At 43.2% G+C, this 17,199-nt stretch overlaps 1 protein-coding gene across 1 annotated transcript in view; it reads left to right on the top strand.

Annotated features, from left to right (window-relative positions):
- The window catches only part of ryr2a (ryanodine receptor 2a (cardiac)), a 373,023-nt gene that overhangs the window by 198,927 nt on the left and 156,897 nt on the right, over positions 1-17,199 (top strand). Inside the window, 3 exon segments of the mRNA XM_042333111.1 lie at positions 61-165; positions 2,557-2,660; positions 6,105-6,188. Of these exon segments, the coding sequence (XP_042189045.1) occupies positions 61-165; positions 2,557-2,660; positions 6,105-6,188 (293 nt within the window).

Raw genomic sequence — 17,199 nt, 5'->3', positions numbered from 1 at the left:
TTTAGTGTAATAATATATTGGAAGATGGGGCTTGACTCCTCTTACCTGCACACATTTCAGGTTGTGTTGCCACCTCATCTGGAACGAATTCGAGAGAAACTTGCCGAGAACATTCATGAACTCTGGGTGATGAACAAAATTGAGCTGGGCTGGACCTATGGGCCGGTATGTAAATAGTGCATCGGTAGTTTGTGTAAGTCTATCTGCCTGGCTGAGAACTGTAATTATTGCAAGGTGGAGCCCATTATTAATTATTAACTTTGGGTGGAGCATTGCTGATGAACGCAGTAAAACAAAGCACCGATTGTTTTATCTATGAAGAGTCCCACTATGAGAAGCAGGCACCCACCAGAAAATGTAACATGTCTGCTTCATAATCAACTAATTGAAATGTCTGCCTTCGGGCTCTACTACAACAAAATACTTTACCAGGGCTCCCTCTGCCTCCTCGTCCTCCTGGATCTTTCTGCCTTGTTCGACACAGTCGACCACGCCATCCTCCTCCGTCGGCTCTCCTCCCTCATCTATCTTAGTGGGATCGCACTCGCATTGTTCGCGTCCTATTTAACCAAACACCTCCATTTCATCTCAGCAAATGCTTTCTCCTCCTGCCCCTGCCCAGTCACCTGCGGAGTACCCCAGGGCTCCATCCTTGGCCCTCTTCTTTTCCTTATCTATACGCTCCCTCTGGGCGATGTCATCTGCAGACATTGGGTAAACATCCATATATATGTGGATGACACACAAATTTACTTTGCCTCCTCCAGTATCAAGTCCAGGTCCGCTGATGTTCTATCAGCTTGTCTGGCAGACATCAAGGCCTGGATGAGTGTAAACTTCGTGCAGCTGAATATGGACAAGATGGAAGCCATACTCCTTGGCTCCTGTCAACATCTTCACTCCTGCAGATCTAAACTTCTCAACCTCCTTGAACTCTCCCTCAGACTCACCTTGCACAATCCAGGTGCCCGGTTTGACCCCCCTAGCTGTCCTTCCTCCCCCACATCTGGTCCCTGACCAGGACCACCTTCTTCCACCTCCACATTGCCTGCCTCTGACTGTACCTTACCCCAAATGCAGCCGAAATCATCATGCATGTGTTTGTCACCTCCCACCCGGATTACTCAAACGTACTCCTCGATGGTCTCCCTAGCCCCACTATTCAAAAGATCCAGCTCATTCAGAACTCTGCTTCCTGCATACTTACCTGGACCAAACACCTTACCCACATTTCACCAGTTCTGCCCAGGCTCCACTGGCCCCCATCAACGAACGGATCAACTTCAAGATCCTCACACTCGTGTTCAAATCCCTTCACTCTCTGGCACCTCCCTACCTCTCCAACCTCCTCACTCCCTATTCCATCACCCGGCACCTCTGCTCGACTGGCACTGGCCTCCTGCTCGTCCCTCGCACACTCCTCTCTACCAGTGGAGGTCATGCTTTCAGCTACTACGCCCCAAACTCTGGAACACTCTCCCGCAGACCCTCCGCCTTGCCCACTCTCACCCCTCTTTCAAGTCCTACCTGAATGTGCTTACGTCCACCAGCGCGGAATCAGGCTACACCACTGTAAGAGCTCTGAGAAGCTATCATCCGTGGAGGGAGCTATGTAAGTGCAAGTTGTTGTAAGAATAATTTATATCAATTTTGAATATACTGGATTTTGACAGATGTCGTTCGAATGTGTTTTAATAAAGTCTCAGAATAATAAAGTTGCATGTCTTTGAGCGTGATATTCTGATCCTAGGTAGTAAATTTACTGACCTTGATGTGTTACCGCATTGTACTCTCCACTGCTCAGTAAATTGTTGATAAGTGGTGTGAGTATAAAAGGGGATTTTCCTATATAGGCTTATACAGGTAATATTAGTAAATTCATTGATCATTGAATATTCCCCCTCTTTGAAGTCAGATAACTTTACTGCAACATTTTCACTTTAATGATCTGAACCTTTCAACCTTACAACTGTCCGGTATACTACATAGAATCCACATTATTCAAATTGCTGCACCAACTAGAACAAAGCTGGTAGTTCCTCAAATGAATCCTCAGAGAGCTGGCAGATCTTCAGTCTCTCCAGCCAACAAATTCCGCACATTGCTGGCTCACGCAGATGTGGATTAAATGGCAATATCCCTGCAGTTAAGTTGCATAAACACCAGGATAGTTATGAATGCATACATTCATTGTTGCCTTCTGCAGCCCCAGTAAGTAAATTTATTTGCGGTGCTCTAAGAGATGAGAAGTGTGTATCTGATAACCTTTTTAATATTCTTTTAGTTCGGTAATCTCACCAATAAGTGATTATATCGTGATTCGAGCAATACCTTTGTAAGACCTGAATGGTAGAACTTCTGTTTTCTCACCCCATATGCGAGGAAGCTTGAATGATTTAATGTCACAACTTTGCTATGTAAAAACCCAAGAAATGATTTGTTGCCATTTGTGCAACAAAGATACTTTTTTAAATTTCATAACACTGAGTTCTCTTTCTGACCATACAAACTGCTTAAGCTATGACACTGAGAATGAACTGAACATTTATCTTTCAGCTCCGGGAGGATAACAAGCGACAGCACCCTTGCCTGGTAGAATTCTCCAAGTTGCCGGAGCAGGAAAGGAATTATAATCTACAGATGTCACTCGAGACCCTCAAGTTAGTTTCTTCTCTACTTTTTGTAGTTGATATAATAGGATTTGTTTTTATTCACCCAGATGTCTGACACATACAGAACCTCATCTCCATGCTTAAGAGTATCCAAACCAGGCTGAGTTATGCATATATAATGTAACTGGTCTGCCTCTTCAACAGTGGGATAATACTGGGATAATATGACACTTAGCGACAATGATGAGGTAGTATTCTGGGTTGTTGAACAGACTTCAACTATTTGAGTGTAAGACAACATGAGAAGAAAACAGGTGTTGGGAAATCCCTGCTTGCTCCACACGATAGATCATATCCAATCTATCCTATCCCAAACTCTATCCATACACTTAGTCTTCTCAGAAAGGCACTGCATCAACAGTGTTGGTGTTAGAGGTCATCAAGCAAAAGTCCTGAATATTACGGATATTTATTTGCGGTAGGTTTGTTTCTATTCATATACTGTACAGACCAGAGAAAAAGCAGTATTTCCCCAAGTTATCCTCAGAGTGTTGATAGGTCTTCAAAGACTTCTGTCTCTCGGGGCTGAATGATTCTGACATTTTAAGCTCATACGTTGAATGTAGAATAGATACAAGTATTCCATAATTCAATAGGATAGCTTTGCTACTCAAAACATAACATCGCCCGACTCCGCCACTACCTCACCCCTCAGACCGCTGAAACTCCTGTTCATGCCTTCGTCACCTCCAGGCTCAACTATGCAAACGCTCTGCTTGTCGGCCTTCCCAACTCCTTCCTCCACAGGCTGCAGATAATCCAGAACTCTGCAGCCCGTGTCTTCTCCCGCACCAAACTCCGTGACCCCATCTCCCCCACTCTCGCCCGACTCTATTGGCTCCCTATCCTTCAGAGGATCCAGTTCAAGATCCTGGTCTTCACCTACAAAGTCCTCCATGGCCTCGCCCCACCCTACCTCTGCGACCTCCTAACCCCCTACCAACCTGCCCGTTCCCTCTGCTCAGCCGGCTCCGGCCTGCTCCACTTCCCCGACTCACCCACCCCATCATTGGCGGGAGAGACTTCAGCCACTCTGCTCTCAACCTCTGGTATTCCATCCCCCAAACACTCCGCCTCGCCCCCTCTTTAGCCTCTTTCAAGTCTCGTCTCAAAACCCTCCTCTTTGACCATGCCATCGGCCATCCCTCTTCCCCTGCCCTCCTTTCTCCCCCCCCCGAGCTCGGGTCTTAAATTTTGTACACTGTCCAGCGCCTTGGGGCGTCCTCCCGACGTGAAAGGTGCTATACAAATGTATGTTGTTGTTAGTCTATTTACACAGAATTACACAGAATGATATGGCACAGAAATAGGCCATTCAGTCCAAATAATCCATGCCCATGCTTAGACTCCACATGAGCGTCCAATCCCCCTATTCCCTTCTCTTATATCTTCACATACGCATGAAATTTCCTCTTAAGCGGTTTGATGCTTTTATTTTCCTGTAAAAAAGATTAAGATAAACTATTGTACAATACAAATTTACATTTATGTAGCGTCTTTCACATCGGGATGGTAAGGTTTTTGCCGAGCTGCTGAGTGGTGTGTTGTTTTCTAAAAGGGGAGATGGAAGTTGTTGCAGGATTCATTGCTTTCATTACATTGCACTCGCTCTCATTACTGTGCAAATTTCTTCTCTGCTTTTCATTCAGAGTAATCTCTGCTCACTGAGGTCACTGGGTTTGCCAAGCCATCATTTTTTCCTCCTAATAACATGAGTACGAAATGTAACCAGTAACCCACAGAGTAAGCTCTGCTTTATTTAAGTTGTGAAAGAGCTGTGTGGTGGTCGTTAAACAATATACCATTCGTCTGTAGTTCTTAACAGAAGAAGTAGGTTAGAAGGAGGTCCCAGGTGACCTGAGCGTATCAGCATCACATGCTCAATGTGCAGGACCATAAAAAAATCTGCTGAGAACTCTGCAGAATAACCATATGGGACGATGAATGAGCAATGATTCTCCTTTACGGTAGAGGTACTTGCCTGGTATTAAACTGCAAGTAGAACAGGCTAAATGTTGCGCCAAAACATGCGTGCAAATTCACTGCACTCCATTTAAACCACTCGAGACAATCTAACCAATTTTAATTAATTCCTCAATTTCTGGGACAAAGTGTTTTCAGGCCATCCATCCAGGTGAGCTGTGAGAGAACGCCATCTAAATGCTAAACTCGGTATGAAAAAAATCATAAAATTAAGTGACTGCTACAGCTTCATTTTAATTGTACCTGCCACACTTTGACAAACAAAGGGCTAATCTTTCCCCAGATGAGTGGTAAGAGATTAGTCATATCAGATCTTCAAATTGAGGTGCTCATACTCATTAATTTTAAAATGAATCTCTTTCAAAAATACTCAAGCGGAGCGAATACAGCCAGTAACGTTGACTGTGGAAACCATATAAAGAGCTTGCCACAGGGAAGAGCATGTTGCATAGCAAAGTTATATCCATAATTGGGAGGCTGAATGGTGAAAATGTTCTCAGTTTTCAATGCCAGTGGAGATGTTAGTGGTATAGCTCGCAATGAAATGGTCTGTATACTGGCAGATTTACTGTTGTAAGTGTTCAGTTCAAACCATATGGAAGCCAGTTGCAGTAAAACTGCTGATCATGTTTTATCAAGTCTGCCCTCATTTGGAAATCACTTTATTACTGATGCAGTGTTGGAATTGCGATTCACTGACATGTGTCAGATGTTGTCAATTCTCTCCTTCAAAAAATAATTGGCTGGATATCTATCCAAATAGATCTTGCTTGAAGCTGTCTGGAATCTACTTTCCAAAGCTTTCTTACTTGTATACTCCTTTCGGGTAACTTTCAGGTCTGTTTTATCCCCTGAGATGGATGATTCTGTCACTCTGAGACATTCTGTCGAGTGGCTCAGGTGAGCTCCAGTAAGCCCCATGGATCAGCATGGTTGTTAAGTAAGATCAAAGGTGTCAACTGAGGCAGGTGCTTAACCTTCAAGGCACAAAATAGCAAGTCACATGCAGGAGGCTGAGTTGGAGACCAATTCTCTACCATTGTCTGAATGGTAGATATTTCTTGCTCATATCTGTTTTGTCATTGTAACAGCACACAATACTGTAATTCTGAATTGCTTATTTTAGTGAGACTAAGACTAACGGTCTCTTTTTGATCCTTTCAAAACAATGTAAATTTTTTGGATGATATTTACTGCCACATTGTGAGTAAAGAAAATTAATTGTGAGGTTTTGCTTATTTTAGAGTAACTGACTATCTCAGGAAAATGAATGGCGTGCAATATAACATGTAGAGGATGAAATAATTATTTCTTGCAGCTTACATAGGTTATATAGGGATTTCAAATGTATCTGGTTAGCGTTTGCTATTGACAGAATTTTCATTGCTGACAATCTGGCCTTAGGCACTGGTGAAGCTGCTGTTCTTATTCAAATGGGTTGTTTTGCAGAACTTTACTGGCATTGGGTTGCCACGTAGGTATTGCTGATGACCAGGCAGAAGAGAAAGTGAAAACATTGAAGCTCCCAAGGAAGTGAGTACTGGAAAAAATGTTTCAATTTGAGTGTCAGAGTGTACCAATTTGTGTGTTTTGTGCCCTTAATTTCCATCATCCTGAAACCTACAATGGTTGTTATTTCATACTTTCTGAGATGTGGGACAGTCCGAGAGCCATGTTTTTATGCCAAATAGTCTGTTGCCAATATGCTAGTAGCAAAATGACTCAAGGGAGGCACCTGTATGGTTCTTCACATCTTACTGGAAAGATTCCAAAAGTTTGAGCTTCATCCCTGTCAAAACTGGGTTTGATCTGCTCGTTTTGAAGGTGCTTCATGTGGAATACCAGCAATGGCAGTAGGATTCAGTGAATTTGATGCCGATAAACTCTTCATATTGAAAATGTATTTAGGAATGTACGTGAGGACACTTTACTGCTCCCAGCTTTTAAAGATGTTCGGTTGTCTTAGTCGTATAACAACAACAACAAGATTCCATTTATAGAACGCCTTTCACGTCGGGAGGACGTCCCAAGGCGCTGTACAGTTGGGTCAGGACCCGAGCAGGGGGAAATGGTCAGGGTGAGGGGAGGGAAGGGAGGAAGCGAGGAGGGGGTAGAGAGTCGAGAGGGGAGCTGAAGGCACGGTCAAAGAGAAAGGTCTTGAGACCGGCCTTGAAGGAGGAAAGGGAGGGAGCGGCGAAGGCACTGGGGGATAGAGTTCCAGAGCCTCGGGGCTGAGAGGCTGAAGGCCCGGCCACCGATGGCAGGGCGGTTGGGGCGGGGGATGTAGAGCAGACCGGAACCAGAGGAACTGAGGGTACGAGCAGGTAGGTAGGGGGATAGTAGGTCAGAGAGGTAGGAGGGAGCAAGGCCGTGAATGGCCTTGTAGGTGAGGATGAGGATCTTGAAATCGATCCTCTGGGGGATGGGGATCCAGTGGAGGCAAGCGAGGGAGGGAGTGATGTGTTCCCGAAGCCTGGTGCGGGACAGTACACGAGCTGCAGAGTTCTGAATGACCTGCAGCTTGTGGAGGGAGGTGCCGGGAAGGCCGGCGAGGAGAGAGTTCCCATAGTCCAGCCTTGAGGTGATAAAGGCGTGGACCAGAGTTTCAGCAGCGTGAGGGGTGAGGTAGTGCCGTAGTCTGGCGATGTTCCGGAGGTGATGGAAGGCGGTGCAGTTGTGGCGCGGATATGAGGGAGAAAGGACAGCTCAGGGTCGAACAGAACCCCAAGGTTCCTGACTGGCTTTGAGAGGTGGAGAGTGCAGCCTTGGATGCTGATGGTGTCAGAGCCTGAGGTGCGGAGGCGCTGACGTGAGCCAATCAGGAGGGCCTCAGTTTTACGCACGTTGAGCTGAAGAAAGTTGTCTCTCGTCCAGGACTCGATGTCAGACAGGCAGGCTGTCAGGACATCGGTGGTCGTGGAGTTGAGGGTAGAGGAGGAAAGGTAGAGTTGGGTGTCATCCGCATACATGTGGAAGTTAACCCCATGTCTGCGGATGATGTCACCAAGGGGGAGCATGTAGAGGGTGAAGAGGAGGGGACCGAGGACAGAGCCCTGAGGGACACCGCACGTGACAGTGCGGGGTCCGGAGGAAAAACCAATCGTGGAGACAAAGTGAAGACGGTGGGAGAGGTACGACCTAAACCATTCAAGAACAGGGCCTTGAAGGTTGAGGTGGGAGGACAAGCGGTGGAGGAGGATAGCATGGTCGACCGTATAAGCAGCATTCCTTTAAGCAAACGTCATTCATCTTTACTTTGTCATCCAGTCACTAGTGTTTAACAAGTGGTGGGGAGGGGTGAGTATGCTTTCTAGGATGTCTCTCAATTTGCCAGCCATTTTGTCAGGTGGGTGGTGGGATCATGCTTCCAAGAACATGTTTCTTATCGGTGGGCTTTTCATAATATTTTAGAAAATATTTTTTGCTAAACTGCGATTTATTAATCATTTCATTCTCAAAGGTTGTGCAAAATAAACAGCTGTACAAATTGCACTTATTTTGTAGAAAATTTGTGTTGGAACTGCAAAAATAAAACCCTTGCTTTGGGTTGGTGCTTGTTACAGAAAGGCTTCAGGCTAAAAAATGTGTTGATGGATGGTGAAGTTTGAATCTAAGTTTGTATGTGCGAAAATCTGCTCAAACTTGCATAGAATTGCGAGGAATGATACAGCATGGAAACGGGCCGTTCAGACCACCAAGTCCATTTTATTTCAAACTCCGAACTTTATTATTCTTAAATGCTTCATGCCTCACTGTTTGAGTGTGGGATGTGACTTCAGTTATGAATCTCTACCCAATTCTTTAAAGTAAAATATAATAATCCTTTTTGTGGTAGAGCGCCGCTCATGTCAGTCGGACATATCAATGCATGCCACGGAATGTGCTGTCAAGTGGTGTGACTGTTTTGTAGATGAATCTGTGAAAAAATGTTTTCAGGAGAAACATGTGGAATTATATTTCCTCATAATTACAACTATTCCATAAAAGGCAGGGCTGAAAAATGAACAATTTTATCCAATCTTTAACCAGCAGGCAGTTAACTTGAATGTTTCTTCTCAGTCCACAATGTGAGTTGTTGCTTGGTTTAAGTGCTTTTTGGGCACAAGAGCACGGATTTTGCTTTCTCTTGTTAGGAAGATGCAATTTCCTTTAACGCAGCAACACAAATCCTGTTGTATTTGCATCCCTGTAGCACATAATATGGAGAAACAGCAATATTTCAAAAGCATGATGGCTTCTTTATCGTCCACTTAAACAGGCAGACCGCACCTCAGTTTAATGTCTCATCTGTGGCATTTCTGACAATGGAGCTCTCCCTCAATACTGCACTGGAGTGTCAACTTGGACTGTGACTTCAAAATCCCCAATGTAGGACTTGAACCCCCAACCTTCTGACCCAAAGGCTAAAGAGTCACCAATGTATGTGCACAATTACACAACCATTACACTTTACAGTAAATCCGGTGAAGTGTTTTGATACATTTAAACAATGTGATCAGGATTATTATTATTATATTGTTATCGTTTTAATTATTATTATTATAAGTAATAACTGAGCCGGGCTGACACACAATTTAAAACTGATCAGCTTAGAACCAAGCAAAACATGACTTCAGTTCAGTCTTTGGATGAAGCACACACTGAATATAAATGTTCATTACATGGACTATGCCTGCTTATGCTTGGGTAATAAATTATGACAAAATTAATTGGTGATACATATACTCCAAGATTAATTCAGACCCTGGAGTTTGGCTTAAACCCAAACTAATTATAGTCTCCACTTTCAATAAATTTGCATGACGACGTTGTCTGTTGGATAATGAGCAATGACCTGAATGTGATGCAAACTACATACAGAGTCTAACTTTGGCAGAAAAATACATAGTATGAATGCTGCGTTCAAGTCTGAAGAGAGGGTGCTAAGGATACATTGGGGAACTTGAGCTCATATCTAGGCTGACATTCCAGTGCAGCTTTAGGGCAGAGCTGCATTGTCAGAGATGACATTTTTCAAACAAGACAGTAAACCCAGTAAGTTCCGGTCTACCTGTTTAGGCAGATATTAAAAATCACATAACCTGCACATTTGTCTCTTTGCTTAAAATATGCTTGAACTACATTTTCAATATCCCATATTCAACCAGTGCATTTATAATCCAAGCCTTTTCACAATCAAATAATTAATAATACAATAATACTTGCATTTGATATGTTATCTTATCACATCATCGAAACGTTTCACAAGATTTTACTATAAAATGCAGTGCCTGGATATTTGTTGGCGAACATGGCAACCAATTTGCACACAGCAGTGTCACACAAATAGTTATGAAGTAAATCATTTTTGAGGGGGGAAATTGATGGCCAGGATACCAGGAGAAACTCCCTTCTCTTCCGATGTGAAAGGCGCAATATAAATGCAATTTGTTTGTTTTTGAATGGTAGCGTGGGATCTTTAACGTTCACCTGAACCCACAGATGGCACCTTGGTTTAGCGTCTCATTTGAAAGCTAACACCTCTGAAAATGCAGTGTTTCCCTAGCATTGCATTGAATTGTCAGCCTAAGACTATGAACTTGAGGTTCCAATGTAGGACTTTAACTAACAACCTCCTGACTCAAGTGAGAGTGCTATCAACTGAGCCAGGCTTGTAGATGAACCTCCTAACCAATTTGTGTACAGGAGTTTCCTACATTTTGCAAAAATATATATTAGTATCTAGAAGTACTTTCTAACCACAGTAGGTAATGTTCTTTTATGCTGTACTCTTATTCTCTTATTTTCTGCAGCAGGATCCACCTTTAGCAAAATTTGGAACAATTATATGATGAAAAACAAGTGCCTTTTAAAAGTCACAAAAAGCACCCATTGCAGTAAAGGTTCAGGCTGTATTCAGGATGTAATCCGTGGGCAAGTGAATCCTTCCAGCTCTTAGTTGACGGTAGCTAAGGTTTTGTGCTCATGTTTGTAGCAGCTGTTGTCGGGTATAGAAGATGCGATTTTATGCAAAATCTTTTTTTTTACTGTCATCAATCAATAATGAGCTTATATAACTGGTATGAATACCAGTGGATTCATCTGGATGCAGCTTGCTATGTAAAATTATCCCTTGGATTTGAAACCTCTCCCACCCAGCCTACCCACCCATCCAGTCTGGCCAATCTACAGGTTATTTTGCAGTATGTTAAATGACTCACACAGCTTACAGGTACACAAACAATACGATTACAATACAATTTACATTTATAGAACGCCTTTCATGTTAGAAGTGCTCTCAAAGCATCCCACACTGCTGGATTGGCACCTGAGTTGGGTAGGGAGGCGAGTTAAGAGGGGAAAGATGACTAAAAATTGCAGTCAAAGAGATCTTGAGGCAGGCTTTAAAAGTGGGGATAGAGTAGGTGATACCAAGGAACTCAGGGATGGGGGTTCCAGAGAGCAGGGACAGAATATTTTAAAAAAAATTCCTGCAGCAACATCCATTTCGGAGGGGGAATCCGAGCCCCGGCATTAATTGACGTAACTGTCCTGGTGCTCGTCATTGCCATGACAGTCATGAGCAATGTGAGCTGATGGCACTCAGTGTCTTGACAGCTTTGAATGACAGGGTACTGTGGAGCATCCCCACACTGAATGGCTGATCATTTTCTTACCATGTTTTCCTGAATGTCCTGAGCTCTCTCTTGGCAGGTTACAGTGAGAGCAGAGACAAGACAAGACTACTGGAACAAGCGGCCCAGATCAGAGTGGAGATGAGCTGAATTTATCCAGTCACCATTCTGCCAATTCTGCTTGAACTTTAACAATAATGAAATCCAGTTTGAATCTAATGCCTACATTAATTCTCAATGGCAAAGCCTGAAAATTCCATGCATTAGATATGAATTGAATCCCTAAATTGACCCCATTGGGTTCCAGCTTTTTGCTGCCCAAATCCAGCACCTTGAGACGTCCACCCAATGTGAAAGTCACGATATAAATGTACTTTGTTGCATTCTGTTGTTGTCAGTCCACCTTAGCCGAACCAGGCTCCTTTGGTTTTGTATTCGCTAGCAGATTGTTTTCAATATCCTCATTCTTGCTTTCAAATGCTTTCCTGGAGTCTTATTCCCTCAGACCTCCTTGATGTCCACCGCCTTCTATGTGGCCGGATTTTCGAGGCACTTTGCCTCCAGACAATAGAAATCTCTCCCCAAATCCTCCCCCCACCCACCTCACACACATACACACACACACACGCACACACACACACACACAATCTGCTTTCAACCCCCTACTAAAAACCTATCTCTTTGACTGCACCCTATCCCCGCTTAATGCCCATCCTGGGGAGGCAGTCCATCTCTCTAAAGCACTTTAAGACATTTTCCTACAAGAAAGGCACTTGCAATACTGTCCCATTTTCTAAATATAATGTAGATTTATTCCTGATTAGCTCTAGGGAAACTGATTGGTGTCTCCACTAACTTCGGTTCCTCAATCCCTGAATATTTTTTTGTACCTCAAAACTTTATTTCTGGCAGTCTGACTAGAGTGAGAGTCTCCCATGTTTTAGCACCCAAGCTAGTTCCTACTTCAGAGCCTGAGTTTAGCTCTCCCCTTCAATGCACCATGTTGCTTGCCAAACCTCTTGTGTGTCTCCAATTCCATTGGGATGCAGATGAGATCACAAATTAAATAAGTTTTTTTTCTTGTGGGAGGTTGGTTACACAAAGACTACTGACAGATTGGTGGAATGTGATCCCAGTGTTACATTTCTCTACACATTTTCCTCAATGGATCAATACTGGTGCCAGTAAAATGGATGACAAAATGTGCAGTGAAGTGCAGTATAGTTTCAGAATTGAGTCTTGTTGCTGTTGTATTGAGCCAGACAGTGTTTAGTGCCATAATAACAGCAACCAAGCTGTTTGGCAGATTGCTAAACCTCTAATGCTTTTCAATCACATTGTATCACTGGTAGCCTAATAATAATAAAACTACTCCTTAAATTTGATATTTTTTCATATCAGGATGCTGCCCCAAAACACCACAGGATTAACTGTAAAGCATAGTGACTGTACTTTTTGCTCGCATTTGCTAGTGGCCGTGCCCCACAAATAGCCATGAAGTGAATGACCAATTTTATTTGGGGGATTGTTGGCCAGGACCTTTGAATTTTTGAATAATGCCATGGGTGATATGTAGTATCTGCACACTGCGGAGGGGTGACCTGGGTGAAGAATTCCACACTAATATGGAATTCTAATACAAGTTCCTGAACCAGATAGGTTCGTAGTACTGCAGGATACTGCTGTTGACAGCCCAGCCAGCCTGGCACATTGGCAGGATTTGGAAGCATGGACCGATCACTGGGGTAGGGTCTTTTCCCATTCAGCTCCCCTTAACCCTGCAAGCCAAAGCCCTAATGGGTAGAGTGGTTCTAGCTGGATAAACAGCAGGAAACCTTGCCAGACAGTGCTCTAAATGGCAGGCTATGTGGCTTTAGCTGGTTAGACTCCAGCAGAACCCCAATATACATTCTAGGATCCCCAAGTCTTGGCTCTTGCCAACCTGTGCCTAATACTCTCCGGAATTCGGTAAGCAGGATGTGTCCTTCCAGGGAGAGAATACAAATTCCATTCCATCAAATATCTCTGGGATTTCCATGTGTCGATATATGCATGGTACTCAGTTTGCTTTGGATACTCTTAAGCATGGTGATTAGTTTCAACATGTGTCAGACACCCAGCTGAGCACAAAAATACAATAATAGATATGGTTGCTATTTCACTGTGCACAAAGCATTTGTGCAGCAATGTGAGATGTTCACATATCCTCTGCTCTCAACTTTTACTCTTAATAGTGAGCTGGCAATGGATTTCAGTTTATACAGTAGGCTCGGTAATAATCAACTCACGTTGCAGTGCACTGTTGGAGGTATAATGAGTTCCAGGTCCATTAAAAATAATTTACTATTCCACAGCAAAAGATAGCAATATATTAGCACATCCGATGTGTTTCTACAGAAAGGAAGGATGGCTTAAGAGTATCCAAAAATGAGAGATTGTGAGAAAAATATGATCTCCTTTGCTGCCCTTTCAAAGTTATTCAATAATTCACAAATGGAATTCATTCACTTTTGTCGCAGGCTTAGCATGCTTGTTGGTCAGGGTGGGCATGAGCAAGCTTTGTCTTCTTTGTTCATTGAAGGATGTGCTTGTGACGTGAAAGGTGCCATATAAATGTAATTTTGTTCTTGTTATATTGAACTGTTGAAATGTAAATTTATTTATGTAACACGCAGGCATTCTGGGGCTGACATTCTCATAGCATAAATGAACGAGTGAATTTTCTTTTGTGTATGGCGAGGACGGGGTGAATGTCTTTGGAGACTGACCAGGGCAGTCTCTGCGTTGTGGGTGAGATGGTACCTGCATTGTAGGGGCCCAAGGAGAGAGTGCTGGGAGTGGTTGGAGCACTTTCTCCTTGGGACCCTACAATGCAGATACCATCTCACCCACAGTGTGAAACAAAGTGCAGTAAAGAAGTGAAGTTGGGAGTCAAAGACTGGTTCCAGGTCCTTGGAGAAGGACAAGCAGGAGATCTGTGGTAGCTGGAGAGCATGGAAGGGCCAAGTGAAGGCTTTCTGAATTTTTTGAGAGCATGTGCGGAAACCCAAACCAAGTTGGGATTTCCATGCATACCTACACATGGAAATCCCAGAGATACATTGTTGGAATGGAATGCGCACCCTCTCCCTGGAGGGATGCAACCCGCTTACCTAATTCCGGAAAGTATTAGGCGCAGGTTGGCAAGAGCCAAGGCTTGGGGTCCCCATAGTATTTGTTGAGGTACTGCTGGAAGGCTTCCTGAAGAGGGGTAGATGTGGCAGTTTTGAAAAGTGGGGAGTACAAGGAGATAGAGAGAGGTTGATGATATTGGATACCAAGGGAGAGAGGAGGGGAATTTGGGTGGTCAGGAGCTAAGAGGGAATAGGGTCAAGGGAGCAGGTGGTGGGTTTCATGTGGAGCAAGAAAGACTCCAGGTTTCTCTTCCACATCTTCTCGTGCCTGGATACACCCCTCCCCACACCCACCTGTGCTGTAACCTGAAAATAGAGCACTTGATGCAGAAGTTAAGAGAGCAAACCAGACTGAGAAAAGAAGCAGATGATAATACAGTATAAGTCTTTCATCTCTGTGAGCTGGAGTGCGTTTCTGTGGCAGTGGGAAAGCAGTGTGTTTGATATTCAAAATGGCATTGCAAATAACACTTATTCGGAGAGTTTAGTGTCAGCTTCAAAGTTTAAAGAGGGGAATGTCAGTGTAACCTTTAGGCCTCACAAGCATTGTTTTTTCACAGCTATGTGACTGTCCCAGGAGAAATTTTCTGATGAACAGCTGCTTTGTAGACATCAGCAAGTCTTCATTTGTTTAACTCGCACCAGATAGATGAAGTTTCATAGAGGAGAATAGATGGCCAGCAATGCATTACAAGGCAATCATTCAATGTAGCTTCTAAACCACTTCCTAAACTGCCAGGACAGCAGCATTACCTCGCGATTCAATTACTTATTTTACCCACTGGCAGAAAGCTGCTTATGTTTGTATCATTTGTAGTTCATCTTTTGTACATTTTATTTGGAGTTTTCTCCTGTACTTTGGTGGAAGCTGTGTGAACAGGAGAGAATCACAATTTTAATAATAATAATCCTTGCATTTGATATAGCGCTTTTCACGTCTTCTAGACGTCTCAAAGCGCTTCACAGGATATACTGTAAAGTGAATTGATTCTATATTTGTGGGCGAACCGGGGCAGCCAGTTGCGCACAGCAGTGTCCCACAAACAGTCGTGAATTGAAGTGACTAATTTTATTATTGTTCTTTTCTTGAGGGATTATTATCAGGCATGTGGAGTAAGGAAACTTGCCCAAGGTTTCGCCCTGCTGGGAATCGGACCCAGGTCTCTCGCTTGTGAGGCGAGTGCTCTAAGCACTGCGCTACAGGATTCCACAGAACAATAGTAACATAGGGAGGAACTGTCAAAGATCACTTCTGGTGCATGTCTGCTGCTTATAGGTGCAGGCCCATTCGCCTGCACAGTCACTACGCGGCTGTATCAAATTCAAGGATCATTATTACAGTCCTTTTTGATGGCAAATAACTAATCAACCAGATCTTAAGTCCTTGTGTAGAATTAAGCCATACAAAGCAGAGGTTGCAGGTTCAATTCTGTGGGAATGGGGGAGGGAAGATAAATTCCCTTTAATTTAAACTTGGATTTTTCTTAGCAATTTAGAGAGTGCAAACTTTGAATATTTCTTCAATTCATTCTTATTTATGAAGTTGGTTTTCTGTAGGTCTTGAAAAAAACAATATACTGACTTAAAAATAAGAAATTAGGAATTGTCCAAAATTTGTGCACTCTGAAATGCTAAGGGTGAAAAATCTACACCCTGATTCCAAGGGGATTGTCAGTAAAAATCCCAGGAGACAATGAATGGGATTAGGATTAAAGGATATCTCCATCATAAATTCAGTATCATAGTTAGGTACCTGAATTATGTAGACAAGGACGATATGCATCCTCTCCAGTACATACTGGGTATGTTTAAATGCTAGCAGAGCACTTGTACTGGAGCACAATTGATACAATGCAGGATCTAAAAGACGGTTCTCCCTTTAAGTGATTTTAGCAGAAAAAGGCACTGTTCAAATCATCTCTTAGACCAGTAGCTGTGAGAAAACAAATTGGCTGATGCCGAAAATCTTGATATTATTAAATGAGCCACTGTGTTTCAGTGCAAACACTTGCTCTTTGCCACTGAATTTACAGATCTGTAGCCTACGATAGAGGAGTCTGGTACAATTCTACCCATCCGTCTGTGACACCTCCCCCTACCTTCTGCCGCTATCCTCAATAAGCACAGTTAAATAACAAGCTTTGAAGACTTAATCAACTGTCTTATTTTTGGTTGTCTGAATGCTGTGACTGATGTGCTGTGTAATGTTCTGCATTCTGGATACAGTATCTGTTTGTGAGGTGCAGGTCTGAAATACGATGAGGCATTTTATCATAATGTTCCCTATTGCAAAGGCAAACTGAATTCTACTTCAGTGCGACTTGTTCAATGCTTTCCTCTCCCACTGTGCTGGAGACATGTCATGTCAGATTCACACTGCAATATTGTGCCTTTCATTTTTGAAGCACTCTCACTTACCGAGCCCCCGTTTCAAATGGCTCCAAGATACTGAGATTGTGTGGATGAGAAAAACAAAAGTGGCTACAATAGAAATGCTGCAATTATAACCCTTTCCTGTCAAGTTGGAGTAGAATCCTGTTATAATGCCTTCTTTATAATGTGGGTTTGCTTAACTAGATGATTAGATTGCGGACCAAAATCCAAACACTGCAAATCGTACTTAAATTCATGTCGCCGCTCATCAAAACGTGTCATTGGGACTTGAACTCAAGTCTTCTAAGCTGACTGTTCAATCCAGTACCTGTCCTCTGGTACTGTTCCCACCCCATTAAAAACTGCTGTCATCACTCCTATCCT

Source organism: Callorhinchus milii, unplaced genomic scaffold (genome assembly GCF_018977255.1).
Source record: "Callorhinchus milii isolate IMCB2004 unplaced genomic scaffold, IMCB_Cmil_1.0 Scaffold3, whole genome shotgun sequence".
Classification (NCBI taxonomy): Eukaryota; Metazoa; Chordata; class Chondrichthyes; order Chimaeriformes; family Callorhinchidae; genus Callorhinchus; species Callorhinchus milii.
The sequence above is the reverse complement of the archived record's forward strand: the minus strand, read 5'-3'. Positions and strand labels throughout refer to the sequence as shown.